We start from the raw sequence: 20,464 nt of genomic DNA on the forward strand, positions 1-20,464 counted from the left end.
TGGGTTGAATGAGAGAGGAGTAAAGGATAACACCAAAGTTGTGGGTTTGTGATCCAGGAAGGATAGAGGTGCTGTCTACAGTGACTAGAAAGTCAGGGGAAGGACAGCATTTGGGTGGGAAGATTAGGAGTTCTGTTTTTGACACGTTAAGTTTGAGATGACAGCAGGACATCCATGTAGAGATCCCTTAAAGGCAGGGAGAAATGTGAGACTGCAGAGAGGGAGAGAGATCAGACCTGGAGCGGTAGATTTGGGAATCAACCTCAAAGAGGTTGAAGCCATGGTAGCGAATGAATTTTCCAAGGGCGTGGGTGTAGATGGGGAATAGAAGGGGACCCAGAACTGAAGTCTGAGGGACTCCCACAGTTTGGGGGTGGGAGGCAAAGGAGGAGTCCACGAAAGAGACTGAGGGTGAGCAGACAGAGAGATAGGAGAGCCAGGAGAGGACAGTATCAGTGAAGCCGAGGTCGGATAATGTTTCTAGGAGAAGGAGATTCATTCATTCATTCAATCGTATTTATTGAGCGCTTACTGTATGCAGAGAACTGTACTAAGCGCTTGGGAAGTACAAGTTGGCAACATAAAGAGATGGTCCCTACCCAACAGCGGGCTCACAGTCAAGAAGGGGGAGACAGACAACAAAACAAAACATATTAACAAAATAAAATAAACAGAATAGTAAATATGTGACGAAAGGGCAGATTTTAGCGATTTTTTTTAAAAAATGGCATTTGTTAAGCGCTTCCTTGTGCCAGACACTTTTCTAAGCACTGGGTAGATACAAAGTAATCTGGTTGGACACAGTCCCTATCCCACCTGGGGCTCCCAGTCTTAATCCCCATTTTGCAGATGAGGGAACTGAGGTATAAAGAAGTTAAGTGACTTGCTCAAGGTCATACAGCACACAAGCAGCAGAGCCGGGATCCGAACCCATGACCTTCCGACTCCCAGGACCATGCTCTAGCCAGTATGTATGTTGTGTGAAGGTTGAACTGACAGGGTTTGGTGACGTGTCCATACCTGTAATTTATTCATTTGTATTTATGTCTGTTCCCCCCGCAGTAATAATAATAATAGTATTTATTAAGTGCTTACTATGTACCAGGCACTGTACTAAGCACTGGCGTGGATACGAGAAGCAGCATGGCTCAGTGGAAAGAGCCCGGGCTTTGGAGTCAGAGGTCATGGGTTCAAATCCCAGCAAGATGGTCGATAGTGTCGAAGGCAACTGAGAGGTCGAGAAGGATTAGACTAGAGTAGAGGCCATTGGGTTTGGCAAGGACATTTGTGACCTTTGAGAGGGCAGTTTTCTGGAGCAAAGGGAACAGAAACAAGATTGGAGGGGGTCAAGGAAAGAATTGGAGGAGAGGAACTTGAGACAGCAGGCGTAGACAACTCTCTCAAGGAGTTGTCTACGTTCCAAAGTGTTCTGTACAATGCATTTGATTCAGTCGTTGTTTAATAAATACCATTACTACTACTACTTAATGGCAGTTTGGGGGCTATTTTACGATGTGGCCGTGGTATAATCAATCAATTAATGGTATTTATTGAGCACTTATTATGTGCAAAGCACTGTATTAAGCACTCGGGAGAGTACAGTGTCATAGAATTAGCAGACAAATTCCCAGCCCATAACGAGCTTATAGCCCATAGGGAATGTGTAGTCAATGTGAGCCTGAGGCCCATCGGACAATAATGCATCCAACTGCTGTGAGCTATACGTTCTTTCAACTGCTGTGAGCTATACGTTCTTTCCACTGCATCCGTAGGCAGAGAGGCCAAATGGAAAGATCATGGTACTGGGAGTCTGGCAACCTGCATTCAAGACCCAGATCTACCACTGACCTACCATGTGGCTTCGGACAAGTGACTTAACTCCTCGGGGCCTCAACTCATCTATAAAAAAGAAATGGTAGATTGTGAGTCCCAGGAGGGATAGGAACTATTGTCAGCTGTGTGACTTTGAGCAAGTCACTGAACTTCTCTGTGCCTCAGTTACCTCATCTGTAAAATGGGGTATAAGACTGTGAGCTCCCCGTGGGACCACCTGATTACCTTGTATCCTCCCCAGCACTTAGAACAGTGCTTTGTGCATAGTAAGCGCTTAACAAAATGTCACCGTTATTATCTAGGTCAATGTTTAGCCCATAGTAAGGGTTTAATCCACGTCATAACAACTATTATTCTTAAGATTCTTCTGCCAAGTTATTATATAGCTAATGAGAAGGCTGTAGGATATTTTGACCGAGGGTACAACCAGGATGTTTTTCTTTTGTTTTCTGGCAGAAGGTGGGGTTTATGATCCCTAATGGGTGTTTTATCAACAGAATCATATTCTTTTGATTAAACACCTAGATTGAGCTTATCACTTTTCCTAATTCTCAGAGCTGCCACAGCCTGGATATATTCCTACAGAAAAGTAGAACCCTGGTTGTAACAACTGCTGGGGTGTGGGGTTTTGTGTTTCTCTCAGAGATGCCCCACCATCCCCATGTCTGGTTATTAACTTGTATCCACCCCAGCACTTAGGACAGTGCCTTGCACATAGTAAGCGCTCAACACATGCCATAGTTATTATTATTTGTCCTTAGCTATCTTTTTCCAGGGAAATGCTGACTAACCTCTTTAACACTGTAGATGGCCACCCACTGGCCTGGCTAAAAGGATTGTTCCTCAGACCTCTATCGCCCATCTCCTTTCTGGGGCCACAAACAGTTATTTGGGGACCACTTGCATGGACTCAGCCAGATGGAAGGGCAGTTTGACCCCTTCCACTCTGCAAGGAGACATGGCAGGGACGAGGGGGCTACAGGCTGTTGTGACTCCACAACATTGGGCCAGGCTAGGGCTTACAGGTAGCCCAATCAGCTAGTGGAACTGGTCTTCCTGCTCAAGGAGGTTTCCCAACCCAGACACACTCTGCTTTTCTCATTACAGGTGTTTCAGGACCTGGGGACTGCAGTGTTGGCTGGGGCCGCCCAAGGCTACAACATCTGCCTCTTTGCCTATGGACAGACAGGCTCGGGAAAGACCTACACCATGATGGGCACCCCTGTGAGTGACAGCTTCATTCTTCAGAGCTGCGATTAGAGCTCTCCCTGTTCAGCTCTGGAGCCGAAGCCATCAGAATTGCAGCAGGAAGACCGATGGGCCCCAGTTTCCCTCCAGACAGACAACTTAGGATGGAGTTGGGGGGGTTAGCTGAGCTCCTGGCATGGAAGGGAGAGTCTGCACCACCCTCGATGGGGTGAAAGTTTGAGCAAATAGCCGGTCGATTTGCTTCAGGCACGACTTAGGCGAGGGAATCATTGTTGCCCCCTTCGTGTCGTTAATTCAATGAAGCCAGTCAAAAGTTGGGCACCCTCAGCTATGCTAAGTGAAGTAACCTGTGGTATTTATTGAGCATTCACTGTGTGCAAAACTTACATTAGGCACCTGGAAGAGTATGATACAGTTGGTAGACCTGATCCCTCATTCTCAAGGAACTTTTCTAGTAGGGGAAACAGACGTTAATCTAAATTACTGGTAAGGAAAGCAACGAGTATATGGATAGGTCCAGAATTTTTCTGAGTGGTGGGATGGTGGGGTTGAGTACCTAAGTGTTTTTTTTTAATGGTATTTGTTAAGCACTTACCATGTGCAAAGCACTGTTCTAAGCTGGCCCTGTTCTAAGTGGTTAGGGGGTGGGACTGAGTGCCTGGATGAGGGAGGGAAAATAGGGTGTGGGGTGAGAGCTTAGAGAAGGTTTCTGGAGGAGAAATTATTTTAGTTGAACTTTTAAGATGGAAGAATGCTGGTCTGTCAGATATGTATGGTGAGAGAGTTCCAGACAGGAGGGAGGATGTGAACAAGGGCTCCACAGCAGTGAGCAGTTTGGGTTGAGGAGTGAAGTGTGTGGGCTGAGTCGTGGTGGGAGAGGAGCAAGGATAAGTAATGGTGAGAGAGCTGATCTTGAGCCTTGAATCCGATGGTGAGGAGTTTCTGCTTGATGCGGAGATGGATGGGTAACTTTTAGAGGCCCTCGAGGCCTGGGGAGACATGCACAAAGCAATTTTTTAGAGAATGATCTGGAGAGCAGAGTGAAATATGGACTGGAGAGGGGAGAGGCTAGAGGCAAGGAGGTCAGCTAGTAGGCTGATGTAAGGTGGGATAGAAGCATCGTGGCTTAGTGGAAAAAGCGTGGATTTAGGAGTCAGAGGTCGTGGGTTCTAATCCCGGCTCCGCCACTTGTCAGCTGTGTGACTTTGGGCAAATCACTTAACTTCTCAGTGCCTCAGTTACCTCACCTGGAAAATGGGGATTGAGACTGTGAGCCCCATGTGGGACCACCTGATTACCCTGTATCTACCCCAGCTCTTAGAACAGTGCTCGGCTCAAAGTAAGCGCTTAACAAATACCAACATTATTACTATTATTATATGGTAAGTGCTTGAACCAGCATGATGGCTGTTTGGTTGGAGAGGAAGGAACAAATTATCCCAGTATCCTTCCTTCCTTCATTCATTCTATCGTATTTATTGAGCGCTTACTGTGTGCCAAGCACTGTACTAAGCGGTTGGGACAGTACAATACAACAACAAACAGACACATTCCCTGCCCACAATGAGCTCACAGTCTAGAGGGGCACCTGCTGGTATTTGCTCCTCCACCACTGCCAGTTTGCTCTGGCTACAAGGAAGAGGAATGCTTAGGAACATAGCAGTTCAATATCATCGTTCCCAGGTGCAAAGAGGGGACTCACAGGATGGTTGGCTCTTTGAGCCCTGGACAACCAGGCCTTTAGTAAGAAGGAGATGGGGTGGTGGATGATGGAATAGGGGCAGCAGTCTGGTGGGTTGGATCCAGAAGATCCAGTTCTTCTGTCTCCTGAAGAACAAACTGACGTGCACTTGCCAGGCTCCTCCTCCTGCCTTGGTAAGTGAGCCCTGAAAATTTGAGGAGGGATTCATCATAGAACCAGGGTCTGGAGGATTCTTAGGAGGGTTGTTTTGAACCCCATGTGGGGCCAGAGTGATGTCTGACCTGATTATCTTGTCTCTACCCCAGGGCTTAGTATAGTGCTTAATACTTAGAAACTGCTTAACAAATACCACAATTATTATTATGATGATTGTATAGAGTGGCATCCTGGGTAAATCCATCTTATGTTTGCTGGCTCCCCCCAAAACCATCTACCAGAGCTTAGAATAGTGCTTTGCACATAGTAAGAGCTTAACAGATGCCATCATTATTATTATTATTATCTGCCACAGGGGGAAATGGGGGCTGAACCATGACACTCTGAACAGGAGGGAGCGAGTTGTGGAGAAGGTCCCCCGGGATTGGTTGCTGTGGAGGTCTTCAGTATCATTCATTCAATCATTCAATCATATTTATTGAGCACTTACTGTGTGCAAAGCACTGTACTAAGTGCTTGAGAGAGTACAGTATAACACCAGACAAATTACCTGCCCAAAACAAGCTCATGGTCTAGAGGGGGAGACAGGCATTAATGAATATAAATAAATTAATTAAAGATATCTAAAGATATATACATATGTGCTGTGGGGAAGGGAAGGAGGATGAATAAAGGAACAAGTGTGAGCGGTGCAGAAAGAAGTGGGGGAAGAGATGTGGAGAAGATATGGAGGAGGAGATGTGCCTTCAATAAGGCTTTGAAGTGGGGGAATGAGGCTTTGAAGTATGGGGGGGGGGGGGACAACAAGATTAACTCTCTTTGTTCTACCCCCCAGGCTTCAGTGGGGCTGACTCCAAGGATCTGTGAGGTACAAGCATCATCTCTGTTCCTCCCTGTCCTTTTATTTCTCATTACCTCTGTGATTCACTGGCAGATAAACCCCTCATCCTCTGTTTTGTACAGGGCCTCTTCCTGAGGGGCAGTCATTCCCTGGAAAAGCCCCCACCCTATAGGATCAGAGTGAGGTAGGACCCTTTCCCTCCTTCCAGACCCGGGGACCAAAATCCGTGCTACCACCTCCACCTATACCCCTCGGTGCTCCTCTGCCTGGGCCAGGAGAGAGGGCAGGAAACGTCCCTCCTTCAGCAGAGCCCCACAGGCCTTGAGTTTCAGCTCACTCATTCCTCATTTTTGCCCCTCTGAGAAGAAGATCTCCTGCCCACTGGGCTGGAACCAGGAGGCGTCCCTCGATCTGAGGAAGAACGGAAGGGACACGGGGGTGAATATATCATAGAATGACATTGATCAGGCTGGCAGGCCCAAGTTCACTTGAAATTTCTGGGCTGGGTTCTGCTCCTGGGTGAGAGCTTGTGGATATGCTGGGCTGAATGCTATTTGGGCAACTAAATTGCTTTATTTAATGTAAAAATCAGTGACTCCATTTTATCCTGCCAGCACCGTGATGGGTCAACAGGGGAGTGTTCTTCCCATTTTACAGGTAGGGAACTGAGGTCCAAAGAAGATAAGAATTTTGCCCAAAGTCCCACAGGAAATTAGTGGTGAAATTGGGCCTAGAATCCAGTGAGTGCTCTTTCCATGGAGCCACATTGCCCTTGAAACTGATGCGCTGCTTGCACCCTCACCTCTAGTTTCCTAGAAATCTACAACGAGCGAGTAAGAGACCTACTGAAGCAGTCAGACCAGAAGAAGCCCTTCACCCTACGGGTCAGGGAGCACCCAGAGACAGGTCCTTATGTACAAGGTAAGATTCCTGGAGTTGCAAATGTACCTTCCAAGGGAAAGGGCTGGCGTGGCCAGGGCACGGGGAAGATAGTAGTGGTTGGGGGAGGGATAGGGACAGTGGGCACCTTGGATGGGGGAGGGGTAGACAGGTCAAGTTGGAGCTACCCCCATAGCAGAGGTGGCAGGGGGTGGGAGGGAAGAGTGTTTCCGACTGGGTGGGACAAAATGTGAAAAGTTTTCATGTTAGGAAATGAAGTGGACATTTTCCCTCTGATCTGAGCTGTCTGGGTCTCTCGTAGATTTTAACAACTCATGTAAATTGAGCAGGGCATCCCTGGGGGTGAAAATCATGGTAACATTGCATCTTCCCTAAGGCCGTGTTTTTCAACCTAGTACTCAGGAGCACTGATGGGCTGTTTTCTGAGTGAAGAATACTCTCTCTAGGGACGCTCAGTTAGCTGGATCCCCAGAGCTGTCCTACGTGCCCAGCACCTGGGCTCTCCCTGCGACCGGTCCCAGTCATGAGGGTTCCCTCCCTGAGCTCTCGGGCAGTAAACCCCAGCAGAACTGGCCAATCTTTCAGGCTCTAGATCTGATCCCTTCCCCAGCAAAGTCCCCCAGACCTGACAGGTGAGTCCAGTCCAGAACTGGTGGGAACGTGGTAGTTCCTCCGGGAATAATGAGGCTTGGGAAGGCTGGCCCAGGCCCAATCCTACCTGGAAAGGGCACCAAATAGGAATTGGGACAGGGAATGTGTCTACCAACTCTGTTGTATTGCATTCTCCCAAGCACTTAGTACAGTGCTCTGTACTAAGTGTAGAGAAGCAGTGTGGCTCAGTGGAAAAAGCACGGGCTTTGGAGTCAGAGATCATGGGTTCAAATCCCAGCTCTGCCAATTGTCAGCTGTGTGGCTTTGGGCAAGTCACTTAACTTCTCTGGGCCTCAGTTACCTCATCTGTAAAATGGTGATTAAAACTGTGAGCCCCACGTGGGACAACCTGAACACCTTGTAACCTCCCCAGTGCTTAGAACAGTGCTTTGCATATAGTAAGTGCTTAATAAATGCCATTATTATTATTATATGGTAAGCACACCCAAAATACCACTGATTGATTGATTGATTGGGTTCACAGTTCACAATCACTGATTGATTGATAGCTCACATATGCAGGGTTCCTGCTCCTCTCCTTCTCAAACACCAAAGATTGGAGTGACTTTGGGTCCAATTCATGGACTTGGGAATCTACTTTGGTTATAGTGATGGTATTTGCTAAGCACTTACTATGTGCCAGGCACTCTACTAAGTGCTGGGGTGGATACAAGCAAATCAGGTTGGACACAGTCCCTGTCCTGCATGGGGCTCACAGTCTTTACTCCCATTTTACAGATGAGGTAACTGAGGCCCAGAGAAGTGAAATGACTAGTCCAAGGTCACACAGCAGACAAGTGGCAGAGCCAGGATTAGAACCCATGACTTCCTCACTCCCAGGCCCATGCTCTAACCACTACACCATGCTATTTCCCAAGCAGCACGATCCCCAGAGACTGAATTGTCCCAGTGTTCATGGCTCTTTGAGCCCCATCTGACCCCAGGGAAGCACATTAGACCAGCTTTCACTCATTCAATCATATTTATTGAGTGCTTACTGTCTGCAGAGCACTGTACTAAGTGCTTGGGAAGTACAAGTTGGCAACATATATAGACAAGATTCCTGACACATGGTTGCTAGCCCTACTGCAGCTGGGGCACCAGAGACAGGTTTTACCAGGCCCCGCGACATGCTCAACAGCTTGGAAGACCTGGGTTGGGGATTTCCCAGTTCACAGCACCTAGACTGGCAACCTGGATTTTCCCCCACCCTTGCTCCCATCCCATGCCAGAAGGGATGAATCTGGGACGGTTGACAGGGAGGGTTAGCATCCTTTCCCTCTTGTGCCATTTCCCTCCCCTGTAAACCTTAGGCAGATGATGGCTTGCCCCTTATAACAGGAAGGGCAGAGGACTAGGGCACCAGGGGAACCCATCCCTATCATTCAAGATTCTCTTCAGGTCTGTCCCCAAAGGGAGAGAGACTAGGAATGGGAGAGAAAGCTACTGGAAGAATGTGGGGTTGGACTCTTTTGAAGGAAAATTTGATTTCCCCCCTCCCCACCAGGATTATCTCAGCATGTAGTGACCAGCTATGAGCAAGTTGTGAGACTCCTGGAAGAGGGAATAGCAAACAGGTAACCGTTTTAGTTTTTGTGCATATTACTGTTCTTTTTCCCCATCTAGTTTTTCCTTCTTGCCTCTCAGTGAAGCAGCAGATCAGCTTGGTCCAGGGTACCAGTGGGCAGCGGCTTGGTGTTGGTGATGCTCATGGGGTTAGGTAGAGCAGGAAGCTTTGCATTGTGTTGCAGATCGCTGCAGCTCCAGAATTTGAAGGGAGCATCAGGTCAGATGAAGCAGTTTCTTGCCGAATTCCATGCACTCTTACACTCAAGATTTGCAATGATCGGTATTCCATCCAATTAGAAATTTGTGCACCTCAGTTTCCCCCCAGTCTCACGTGTGCATCCAACTCCCACCCCCGCCCCCTGCCTCCCCTCCCTTTCCCCTCAAGGCCTTGAAGAGCTGAACATAGAAAAGAGATCGTATCTATTTGCCCTGGCTTAGTGGACAGCAAGGGAAAAGTTTGGGAGGCCTGTTCGATCGACTGATGACTTGACAGTCGACTGACTCTGAAAGTCTCTGAGCAGATCTTTCGGGGCAGACGGGGCTGCTCAGAGCCTCTGCTCTCTCCCGGTGTCCTGATGAGCTGTGCCATTTCGGTGACCCAACTCTACCCCACCTGCCCCTCCTCTCCCTTGGGACTCTGGATAAGAGATTCTTCCTCCATTTTCTCTCCCCGCTGAAGAGAGAACAGGCGGGAATGAGCTTGCTATACAGCATGAGAGGTCTGGAGGGGGTTTAAGGAAGCATTGCCCTGCCAGAGATGTTGAACTCTGAAGCGAGTGAGTGTTAAGTCCTTCCTTGGAGAGTCTCATCTGTGTGGGACAGGTTAGGAGCATCCTTCCTGGAGTCATGGGGATGGCCTGACCTCCCATGACTCTGAGGTTCATAGAAGGTGGGATTTTGCCCTAACTGGTTTACTCTGACTCTGAAACTCCTTCTCCAGGAGTGCCTGTGTTTCTGTTGCTTTTGGGTCTAGAGATGTCTTGCTTTTCCTGACTCCTTCTCCCTGACTCTTCTCCTCTTCAAACTTGGTGACTTTTTCCCTTCTCCTTCCTGTCCCGGACTTGCCCTGGTTCCCAGGGGAACCAACATACATAAATCAACGAATGCCCCTCTGAACTGCCCTCCCTTGTGCTCATAGAATCATGGCGGCCACGCATATCCACGAGGCCAGTAGCAGATCTCACGCCATCTTCACAATACACTACACCCAGGTAAGTACGGGCTGAAAGGTGAGTCCTGTTAGGGCATCATCCCTGATTAAGGGCTGGGCAACTGTGGTGCGCGGAGAGGATCAGCTTATTTAGAGGGTGTGAGAAAGTGGGTGGCACCGGACAGTGGAGTAATCAAAATACACCCAATTTCTGCCCTCCTGGGGCTTGTGTGCTCAACCTAACACCATAGCCACAGGCTGCGGAAGAGAGTGACCTACCCCGAGGCTCCCGGAATGGCCAAACAAAATGAATATAGACCTTTTTTTCACTAAATATGAGGTGTTACCCTCACCAAGCAGTGACCCAGCCACCCCTGGTGATTCCTGGGGGGCTGGATTTGGGAGGGTCAGAGGCTAACAGAGCCAGGGTTTCTGGGGGAGCAGACAGGCGGGACCCATTCTCTCTGTGATTAGGAAGTGGTGGATGTTTATTGTTGTCTGCATGCAGGCCCTCCCAGAGTGCAACACCCCCTCCGAGATTGCCAGCAAGATCAGCCTCGTGGACCTGGCAGGCAGGTAATAACCATGGGGGTGGCCTAACTCCAACACAGAGACAGCCCGGGCAGAGCAGGGCCTGGGTTCTCCCAGCAGAGTTGGCTTCATGGAAAACATCAAGAAACTGCTGCCGAGATTGACGTGGGGCGAGGAAAGGACATGGAGGTCTCAAGGATGAAGTCTCTCCAGCTTTCAGCCCCCCGTTCTGCCGTGAGATGACCCCTCTTGGATGCCCAGGGCACTATGAATAGGAGTGGGGAAAATTCTTTGCCTTCCAGAGGCCAAGAGGTGGCTGGCTCAATCCATTCCTCAGGCCCAGGTTTGTGGCCAGGAAGTTGGCTCACACCCTGAAGGCCCTCAGGCCCTGAAATGTCGTAACAGCCTTTGCCATACAGTTCACCTTCTGGGTCCCCCTCACTCACCTGTGGTCCCAGGAGCCTGAAACAGCTGGGACTTCCCTGGGGCCAGCTTCCTGAACACTTTCTGCTGAGGGAGGCCTGTCGATTGCTGGGGCCAGGAGACAGTGAAAGGAGCTGATCAGTTTAGGGTTTAGTACTTGCTGGCTAGTTCCCTCCTCTTTTGACTAGGCTCGGGTTTTGCGTTTGCAGGGTGTGAGCTGAAAGGGCAGCCTGTAAAGTCTTCCCCTCGGGTTTGCCTGGAATTATAGTGGGCAGCCTCTGCTCAGACCTGCAAAACCAGGTACAAGCGGAGCAGTCTCTGAGTGCTCATCTACAAGGCCCCTCTAGAACTTCTCTGGGCCCTTGGTCCTCCACCCCACCCCCTCCAGGGTCTGTTCTACAATAGAGAAGCAGCATGGCCTAATTATTTTATGGTTTTTTTGAAGCACTTACTATGCTCTCGGCACTGTACTAAGTACTGGGGTAGATACCAGTTAATCAGGTTGGACACAGTCCTTGTCCCATATGGGGCTCACAGTCTTAATCCCCATTTTACAGATAATAATAATAATAATAATAATAATAATGGCATTTGTTAAGTGCTTACTACATGCAAAGCACTGTTCTGAGCACTGGGGAGGATTCAAGGTGATCAGGTTGTCCCACGGGGGGCTCACAGTCTTAATCCCCATTTTACAGATAATAATAAGAATAATAATGGCATTTGTTAAGCGCTTACTACGTGCAAAGCACTGCTCTGAGCACTAGGGAGGATACAAGGTGATCAGGTTGTCCCACAGGGGGCTCACAGTCTTAATCCCCATTTTACAGATAATAATAATAATAATAATAGTGGCATTTGTTAAGAGCTTACTACATGCAAAACACTGTTCTGAGCACTGGTTAGGATACAAGGTGATCAGTTTGTCCCACGGGAGGCTCACAGTCTTCATCCCCATTTACAGATGAGGTAACTGAGGCACAGAGAAGTGACTTGCCCAAAGTCACCCAACTGACAGTTGGTGGAGCCGGGATTTGAACCCATGATCTCTGACTCTCAAGCCCATGCTCTTTCCATTGAGCCATTCTGCTTCTCTAAGATGAGCTAGAGATGAGATAAGATAACTGAGAGATGTTAGAGATAAAATAAGTTAGAGGTAAGATAAGAGATAAGATAAGAGATGAGATAACTGAGGCACAGAGAAGTGAAGTGACTTGATCAAGATCACCCAGCAGACAACTGGCAGAGTCAGGATTTGAACCCAGGTCCCTATGACTTTGAGGCCCATGCTCTGTCCACTAGGCCATGCGGCTTCTCTAGTGACTCCCAAGACTAGTGGATAAAGAACAACCCTGTGAGTCCCATCTGGGTTCTAAGACACAAAAAGAAGGGGAGATAGGGAGGAAGGGAAGGACAGAGAGAGGCAGAGACAGAAACTGAATACTATACATGCGTTTGGAGTCATTCATTCATTCATTTCATTCATTCAATCGTATTTATTGAGTGCTTACTGTATGCAGAGCACTGTATTAAGCACTTGGATAGTACAATTCAGCAATAAAGACAATACCTGCCCACACTGGGCTTACAGTCTAGAAGCAGGGAGACAGACATCAAAACAAGTACACAGGCATCGATATAAATAGAATTATAGATATATATACATCTAAACAAGTAAACAGGCATCAATATAAATAGAATTATAGATATGTACATATTTACACAAGTGCTGTGGGGTAGGGAGAAGGGGGTGGATCAAAGGGAGTGAGTCGAGGTGACGAGGTGGGGTGGAGCTGAGGAGAAGGGGGGCTTAGTCTGGGAAGGCCTCTTGGAGGAGGTGAGCCTTCAGTAGGGCTTTGAATGGGGGGAAGTGTGATAGTTTGGTGGATTTGAGGAGGGAGGGCATTCCAGGCCAGAGGAAGGATGTGGGCCAAGGGTCGACAGTGGGACAGGCGAGAATCAGGCACGGTGAAGTTAGTACCAGAGAAGTGGAGTGTGCGGGCTGGGATGTAGAAGGAGAGAGCAGGGGAGAGGTAAGGAGGGGCAAGGTGATGGAGAGCTTTGAAGCCAATAGTGAGGAGTCTTTGATTGATACAGAGGTTTTTGAGGAGAGGAGCCCAGAGCGTTTCTGTAGAAAGATAACACAGGCAGCAGAGTGAAGTAAAGACTGAAGTGGGGAGAGACAGGAGGATGGGAGATCAGAAAGGATGCTGATGCAGTAATCCAGTCGGGATAGGATGAGCGATTATACCAACAAGATAGCAGTTTGGATGGAAAGGAAAGGGCAAATCTTGGTGATGTTGTGGAGGTGAGACCTGCAGGCATTGGTGACAGATTGGATACGTGGGGCGAATGAGAGAGCGGAGTCAAGGATGACACCAAGGTGGTGGGCTTGTGAGACGGGAAGGATGGTTGTGCCGTCCACAGTGACAGGAAAGTCAGGGAGAGGACGGGGTTTGGGAGGGAAGATAAGGAGCTCAGTCTTGGCCACGTTGAGTTTTAGGGGGCGAGAGGACATCCAAATAGATGTCCTGAAAGCAGGAGGCAATGTGAACCTGGAGGGAGGGAGAGAGAACAGGGGAGGAGATATAGATTTGGGCGTCATCCTCATAGAGATGATAGTTGAAGCCATGGGAGTGAATGAGTTCTCCAGTGGAGTGAGTATAGATGGAGAATAGAAAGGGAGGGGGAGGAGGAGCCAGCGAAGGAGTCTGAAAATGAATGGCCAGAGAGATAAGAGGAGAATCAGGAGAGGACGGAGTCCGTGAAGACAAGGTTGGATTGCATGTTGAGGAGAAGGGGATGGTCCATAGTTTCAAGGGCAGCTGAGAGGTTTAGGAGGATTAGGATGCAGTTGGAGTTGTTGGATTTGGCAAGAAGGAGGTCATTGGTGACCTTTGAGAGCGTGGTTTCAGTGGAGTGGAGGGGGTGGAAGCCAGATTGGAGGGGGTCCAGGAGAGAGTTGGAGGAGAGGAATCCGAGGCAGCGAGTATAGATGACTCGCTCCAGGAGTTTGGAAAGGAAGGGTAGGAGGGAGATGGGGCAATAACTGGAGGGGGCTGTGGGGTCAAGGGAGGGTTTTTTTAGGATGGGGGAGACATGGGCATCTTTGGAGGCAGAGGGAAAGAAGCCATTGGAGAGTGAGCAGTTGAAGATGGAAGTTAAGGAGGGGAGGGGGGAGGGGCAAGAGTTTTTATAAGGTGCTAGGGAATGGGGTTCGATGTGCATGTGGAAAGGGTGGCACTTGAGAGGAGACAGGAGATCTCCTTTGAAGATACTGCTGGAAAGGATGGAAAAGTTGAAAAGGGGGCCGAGAGGAGGGGGAGGGGTGATTTTAGGGAACTCAGACCTGGTGGTGTTAATTTTCTTAATAATAATGATGATATCTGTTAAGCGCTTACTATGTGCCAAGCACTGCTCTAAGCGCTGGGGTAGATAAAAGGTAATCAGGTTGTCCCATGTGGGGCTCACAGTCTTAATCCCCATTTTACAAATGAGGTAACTGAGGCACTGAAAAGTTAAGTCACTTGCCCAAAGTCACACAGCTGATAAGTGGCAGAGGCAGGATTAGAACCCACAACCTCTGACTCCCAAGCCCAGATTCTGGGGGTGGGGAGGGGCAGGGGGACAGAGGAGGGAATTAAATGTCTGGAACAATTGATGAGAGTGATGGGCATGGGCGTCAATAAGGGAAGAGAAATAGTTTTGCTGCGCAGAGGAGAGGGCAGAGTTAAGATAAGAAGGGACAAACTTGAAGTGGTCAAGATTGGCCTGATGTTTAGATTTCTTCCAGCAATGTTCAGCGGCTCGAGTATAAGAGTGAAATTTATACTGTGGGTTAGTGGGGTGAGAGCGATGAAGGGATGGGGAGCAAGAGAGTTGAGTAGAGAAGATGGAGTTGAGAGCATCGGTTTGGTCATCAAGAATGTGTAGAGCGGGTAGGGAGGCTAGGTGGGATGTGATGTGCTGAGAGAGATGGATGGGGCCCAGAGAGCGGAGATCTCTGTGGGGGAAGTATTACAGATTTACGGGGGGGAGGAGTGTGAGAGAGGAGGAAATGACAAGATTGTGGGACAAGAGAGAGGGATTTCAGAGTTGGTGAGGGTGGAGATTGTGCAGCAGTTAGAAATGATGAGATCGAGTGTGCGTCCAAGTCGGTGTTGGGGGAAGCAGGAGGTCGGCGGATTTGAGGACTGATAGAAGGCGGGCGATAGAGGAGTCACCGGGTAAATCTTTGTGGATGTTGAAGTTGCCAAGGATCCAAGTAGGCATGGAAAAAGAGAGATGGAAGGTGAGAAAGGGGTCAAAATGGTTAAAGAAGTTGGCAGTGGGACCTGGTTGGTGGGGAAAGTCAATCCCTGTCCTGACTTTCTCAGTTCCTAGGCCTAGATCAGAGCTCGCCCCTGAAGCAACTGAGAATTGAGGTATGGGCTGTTTCTGGAACAATCTAGAAAGTTGGCCTCTTTGGGCCAACAACCCAGCCACCCCCATCACGGGATGAATACTGTTGGAGGGCAGGAGGCATGTCTTTTCCTCCCGTCTGTCGGTCCGTCCCCAAGGACTGGTCACCAATGGCAGCTCGGCGTCCGGGCCCTTCCATGCCCTCACCCTGGCTCGTGGTGTGTTTTTCAGTGAAAGAGCCAGCCCCAGCTCCCATAAACCTCAACTCATCGAGGGCGCCAGCATCAACAAATCTCTGATGACTCTGGGTATCGTCATCTCCACCCTCGGTAAGGGGCCGGCAGTCTCGAGCGACCCATCTGCCTCCCAGCTCTCTGTGGCCAGAGACCTCTTAAGAGGTCCTTTCTGGAAAACGTGCAACTCATTGTTGGAAGACTCAAAACTCACTTAGGGTTTTCGACCTCATATGTGAGAGACATTCGAGGAGCCCATTAGAGTACAGATTTGGTCAGCGGCCTTCCGGTTGCTCTCCGATTGCTGCACGTCGATCCCCTTCCTCCTCTTCCTCTCCCCCTCTCCTGACCTCATCCTCTGGAGCGCATGCGGGAGGGTGAAGGGTGAAATAGGAGCCGCAGCTGCACTGGGGCTGGAAGGGGAGGTGGCAGCTGGGTAGGGAGGAGAGTGATATCTTTTTGCATCACTTTCTTTCCCCCAACCCGCCCAGTGCCAGACGTCTTAGAGTCTCGAGGGCCCCTACCCGATCAGAAGTTGAAGTGCAAGCCCCAGATATTTGAGAGCACTGGAGCCGAGCAGAGCAGTTGAGGCTGGTTGGTTCATTGAGGCCTCAACTGTCCGTCTGTAACCCTTCTTTCTTGGGATGTTTCTAGCGCAGAACTCCCAGAGCTCAGCCAGGACGGGAGAGCCTAACAAGAGCACCACCTCTTCGCCAGGGGCCGGCCAAGTTAGGGGTTCGACCCAGAGGCAACCATACATCCCCTACCGGGATTCAGTACTGACCTGGCTGCTGAGGGACAGCCTTGGGGGCAACTCCCAAACCATCATGGTTGCCAGTGAGTTGGAGCCTTAGCAACTCGGAAGATGCTCTGCCTCTGCTCCCACCCTCCCTTACCTGTACCTTCCCCTGACTACATCCTCACTGCCCCAAATGCTCCACTCTCCACGCAGCCCTGGATGCCCCCTTACTGACTCCTCCCCTACCTCGCATCACCACTTCCTGCATCCTCAACTTCCCTCTCACCTGCTGCTCTGCACCCCTGCTGCCCTTCGCTACGCGCTTGGGGCTGTGGAACCGAATTCGCTACAGCACCTCTGAACAGGCTGGCTGAAAGTAGCCGATTGGGTAGGTGCTTTTTGTGGCCCTTGATCTTTCAGAGTAAATGTCTCTTTATTCACCCCCTCAGCTGTGTCTCCTGCTCATTCCTGTTACCGAGAGACCATAAGCACCTTGAGATACGCATCCAGTGCCAAGAACATCATTAACCAGCCCCAGGTGAATGAGGTCAGTCACTCCCCCAAGTGCCAATGCCTGGCTGGGTACTATGATGTAGTAGACTGTGAGCCCACTGTTGGGTAGGGACCGTCTCTATATGTTGCCAACTTGTACTTCCCAAGCGCTTAGTACAGTCAATCAATCAATCGTATTTATTGAGCACTTACTGTGTGCAGAGCACTGTACTAAGCGCTTGGGAAGTACAAGTACAGTGCTTGTACAGTACAGTACAAGTACAGTACAGTACAAGTACATTGTACAGTATAGTACAGTGCTCTGCATACAGTAAGCGCTCAATAAATACGATTGAATGAATGAATGAATGATGTGGGTGGACTGGTCGAGCCATGCCCCGACCTTGCCAAAGCTCTCTGCTTACCCTTGACCCTCCTCTCTGCCTGTGACTTTTCTTCTTCTGGTTTACACACAGAGATTGCCATCTCCTTTCTGCCCACTGCTTTCAAACTTGTCTATAATAATAATAATGATGGCATTTACTAAGTGCTTACTATGTGCAAGGCACTGTTCTAAGCACTGGGGAGGTTACAAGGTAAATATATCCCCTAACCTGAAAAAAATCCTCCCTTGTCCAGTTATTGCCCCATCTCCCTCCTACCATTTCTCTCCAAACTTATTGAGAGAGTTGTTTACACCTGCTATCTCCACTTCCTATTCTCCAATTCTCTTCTAGATTCCCCTGCGATCTGGCTTCTGCCATAGAAACAGTCCTAAGGTAACCGGTAAACCATCTCCTCTCCAAATCTGATGGCCTTTACTCCATCTTAATCCTCTCAGACCTCTCAAACCTCTCAACTGAGGTCTGTGTCAAGCTGCCTTTGACACCGTAGAACACCCCCTTCTCCTTGAAGCGTTACTCAACCTTGGATTCACTGACACTGTCCTATCTTTCTGACTGCTCCTTCTCAGTCTCTTTTGCTGGCTCCTCGCTGCCTCCCAACCTCTGACAATGGGGTCCCTGAAGGCTCAGTTCTAGGTCCCCTTCTATTCTCCCTCTACACCCACTCCCTTGGAGAACTCATTCACTCCCACGGCTTCAATTACCATCTCTCCGCAGATGATTCCCAAATCTACATCTCTGGCCCTGAGCTCACTCCTTCCCTGCAATCTCACATTTCCTCCTGCCTTCAAGATATATTTACTTGGTAGTCCTGCCGACACCTCAAATTAAATATGTCCAAAACTGAACTCTTTATCTTCCCACCCAAACTCTTATAGACCCTTTCCCATCACTGTAGACAACACCACTGTCTTCCTTATCTCACAAGCCCGTAACCTTGGCACTGCCCTTGACTCATCTCTCTCATTCCACCCACATATTCGACCTGTCACCAAATCCTGTCAGTTCTACCATCATAACAATGCTGAAATCTGCCCTTTCCTCTCCATCTGAACTACTATTACTACTACTACTACTAATGATAATAATTATGGTACGTGTCAAGTGCTTACAAATCCCAGTTCTAAACACTGGGATACATATAACCAGTGGAAAGATCCTGGGCTTTGGAGTCAGAGGTCATGGGTTCAAATCTCAGCTCTGCCAATTGTCAGCTGTGTGACTTTGGGCAAGTCACTTAACTTCTCTGTGCCTCAGTTGCCTCATCTGTAAAATGGGATTAAGACTGTGAGCCCCCCGTGGGACAACCTGATCACGTTGTAACCTCCCCAGCACTTAGAACAGTACTTTGCACAGAGTAAGCGCTTAATAAATGCCATCATTGTTATTATATAAGGAATCGGGTTGTCCCACATGGTACTCACAGTCTTAATCCCCATTTTACAGATGAGGTAACTGAGGCACAGCAGTGGCTTGCCCAAGGTCACACAGCAGACAAGTGGCAGAGGCAGGACTAGGACCCACGGCCTCTGACTCCCAAAGCCATGCTGTTTCCAGTAGGCCACACTGCTTCTCTTCTTCTACCTTGCTGAGCCAAGCACTTATCCTCTCCCACCTAGGCTACTGCATCTGTCTCCTCAGTGACCTCCTGGTCTCCTCTCTCTCCCCACTCCAATGCATACTTCACTCTGCTGCATGAATCATTTATCAACAAAAACATTCAGTTCACATTTCCCCACTCCTCAAGAACCTCCAGTGGCTGCCCATCCACCTCTGCATCAAACAGAAACGCCTTACCGTTGGCTTTAAAGCATTCAATCAGCTTGCCCAACCCCATCTCATCTCACTAATCTGCTACTACAGCCCAGTCCACACACTCAACTCCTCTAGCACCAGCATTGGTCTGTCTTGCGGCCAACCCCTTTCCCAGGTCATCCTGCTGGCCCAGAACTCTCTCCCCTTCCATATACACCAGCTCACCACTCTCTCCACCTTCAAAGCCTTACTAAGGTCACATCTCCTGCGAGATGCCTTCTTTTCCCCAGGTCCCTCTCCCTTCTGCAATCATCTATGATCATCTACCATTATCTATCATCATCATCATAGTAGAGAAGCAGAGTGGTTCAGTGAAAAGAGCACGGGCTTTGGAGTCAGAGGTCATGGGTTCAAACCCCGGCTCTGCCAATTGTCAGCTGTGTGACTTTGGGCAAGTCACTTCACTTCTCTGGGCCTCAGTGACCTCATCTGTAAAATGGAGATGAAGACTGTGAGCACCACGTGGGATAACCTGATCACCTTGTAACCTCCCCAGAGCTTAGAACAGTGCTTTGCACATAGTAAGTGCTTAATAAATGCCATTATTATTATTATTATCTACCATCACTTCACTCTGTGACCTTTGGACACTTGATATTCTTTCCACCCCAACCCCACAACACTTAAGTACATATCTTTAAATTATATATTGTAAATTATTCATTTTAATGTCTGTCTCCCCTTCTGGACTGTAAGCCTATTATGGGTGGGAAACACGTGGGCTAATTCTGTTATATCCTCTCAAGTGCTTAGTACAGCGCTCTGCACATGGTAAGTGCTCAATAACTAAGATTGACTGATTGCTCTCAGGACATCCCCCAGCCCCAGTGCTGGTGAAATCCATTCCTCCAGGCTGGCTTCCAAACTTTCTCTCTCCTCCCTCCTTCCCACCCAACCCTTCCAGTTGATGTGCCGCCTGGGACTTTCCTTCCTTGAATTAGCCTATCACTGACTTGGTGGAATTGCTCAGAAAGAACAATTTACTGTCTTTGTTCACTGTTGTTTCCTCGAAGTTGAGTTGGCGTTTTGCGATTCTTATTTTATTGTATAGCAGGACCCGGGCAGGGAAGAGATCAGGCAGCTAATCTGGAAGGAAATATTTAACGAACTCCTTGTCGCTTGCTACTGTGATTGGACAAGTCCCCTAATGACTTGTGGGTAGGGGACTGTCCTGTTGTATTCTCCCAAGTGGTCGGTACTGTGCTCTGCATAGAGTAAGCACGCAAAAAAAATGGATTGATTGATTGATGACTCCCAATCCCTAGAGAAGCCATTGACTCTTCATGTTTCAGGATGCAAATGTGAAACTGATCAGAGAGCTGCGCAAGGAGATCCACTGCCTGAAGACAATGCTGTTGAGTTTGGAAATGGTGCGTGGCCAGTCCTCCGGTACTCCCCCTCGAAGCCCACCTCTA

General features: G+C 48.9%; 1 protein-coding gene across 1 annotated transcript in view; it reads left to right on the forward strand.

The window, feature by feature from the left end:
* The window catches only part of STARD9 (StAR related lipid transfer domain containing 9), a 108,511-nt gene that overhangs the window by 41,641 nt on the left and 46,406 nt on the right, over nt 1-20,464 (forward strand). Inside the window, 11 exon segments of the mRNA XM_038740893.1 lie at nt 2,941-3,057; nt 5,736-5,768; nt 5,864-5,925; nt 6,550-6,662; nt 8,800-8,869; nt 10,000-10,072; nt 10,520-10,587; nt 15,598-15,695; nt 16,254-16,436; nt 16,788-16,885; nt 20,342-20,419. Of these exon segments, the coding sequence (XP_038596821.1) occupies nt 2,941-3,057; nt 5,736-5,768; nt 5,864-5,925; nt 6,550-6,662; nt 8,800-8,869; nt 10,000-10,072; nt 10,520-10,587; nt 15,598-15,695; nt 16,254-16,436; nt 16,788-16,885; nt 20,342-20,419 (993 nt within the window).

Source organism: Tachyglossus aculeatus, assembly GCF_015852505.1.
Source record: "Tachyglossus aculeatus isolate mTacAcu1 chromosome 12 unlocalized genomic scaffold, mTacAcu1.pri SUPER_6_unloc_1, whole genome shotgun sequence".
NCBI lineage: Eukaryota > Metazoa > Chordata > Mammalia > Monotremata > Tachyglossidae > Tachyglossus > Tachyglossus aculeatus.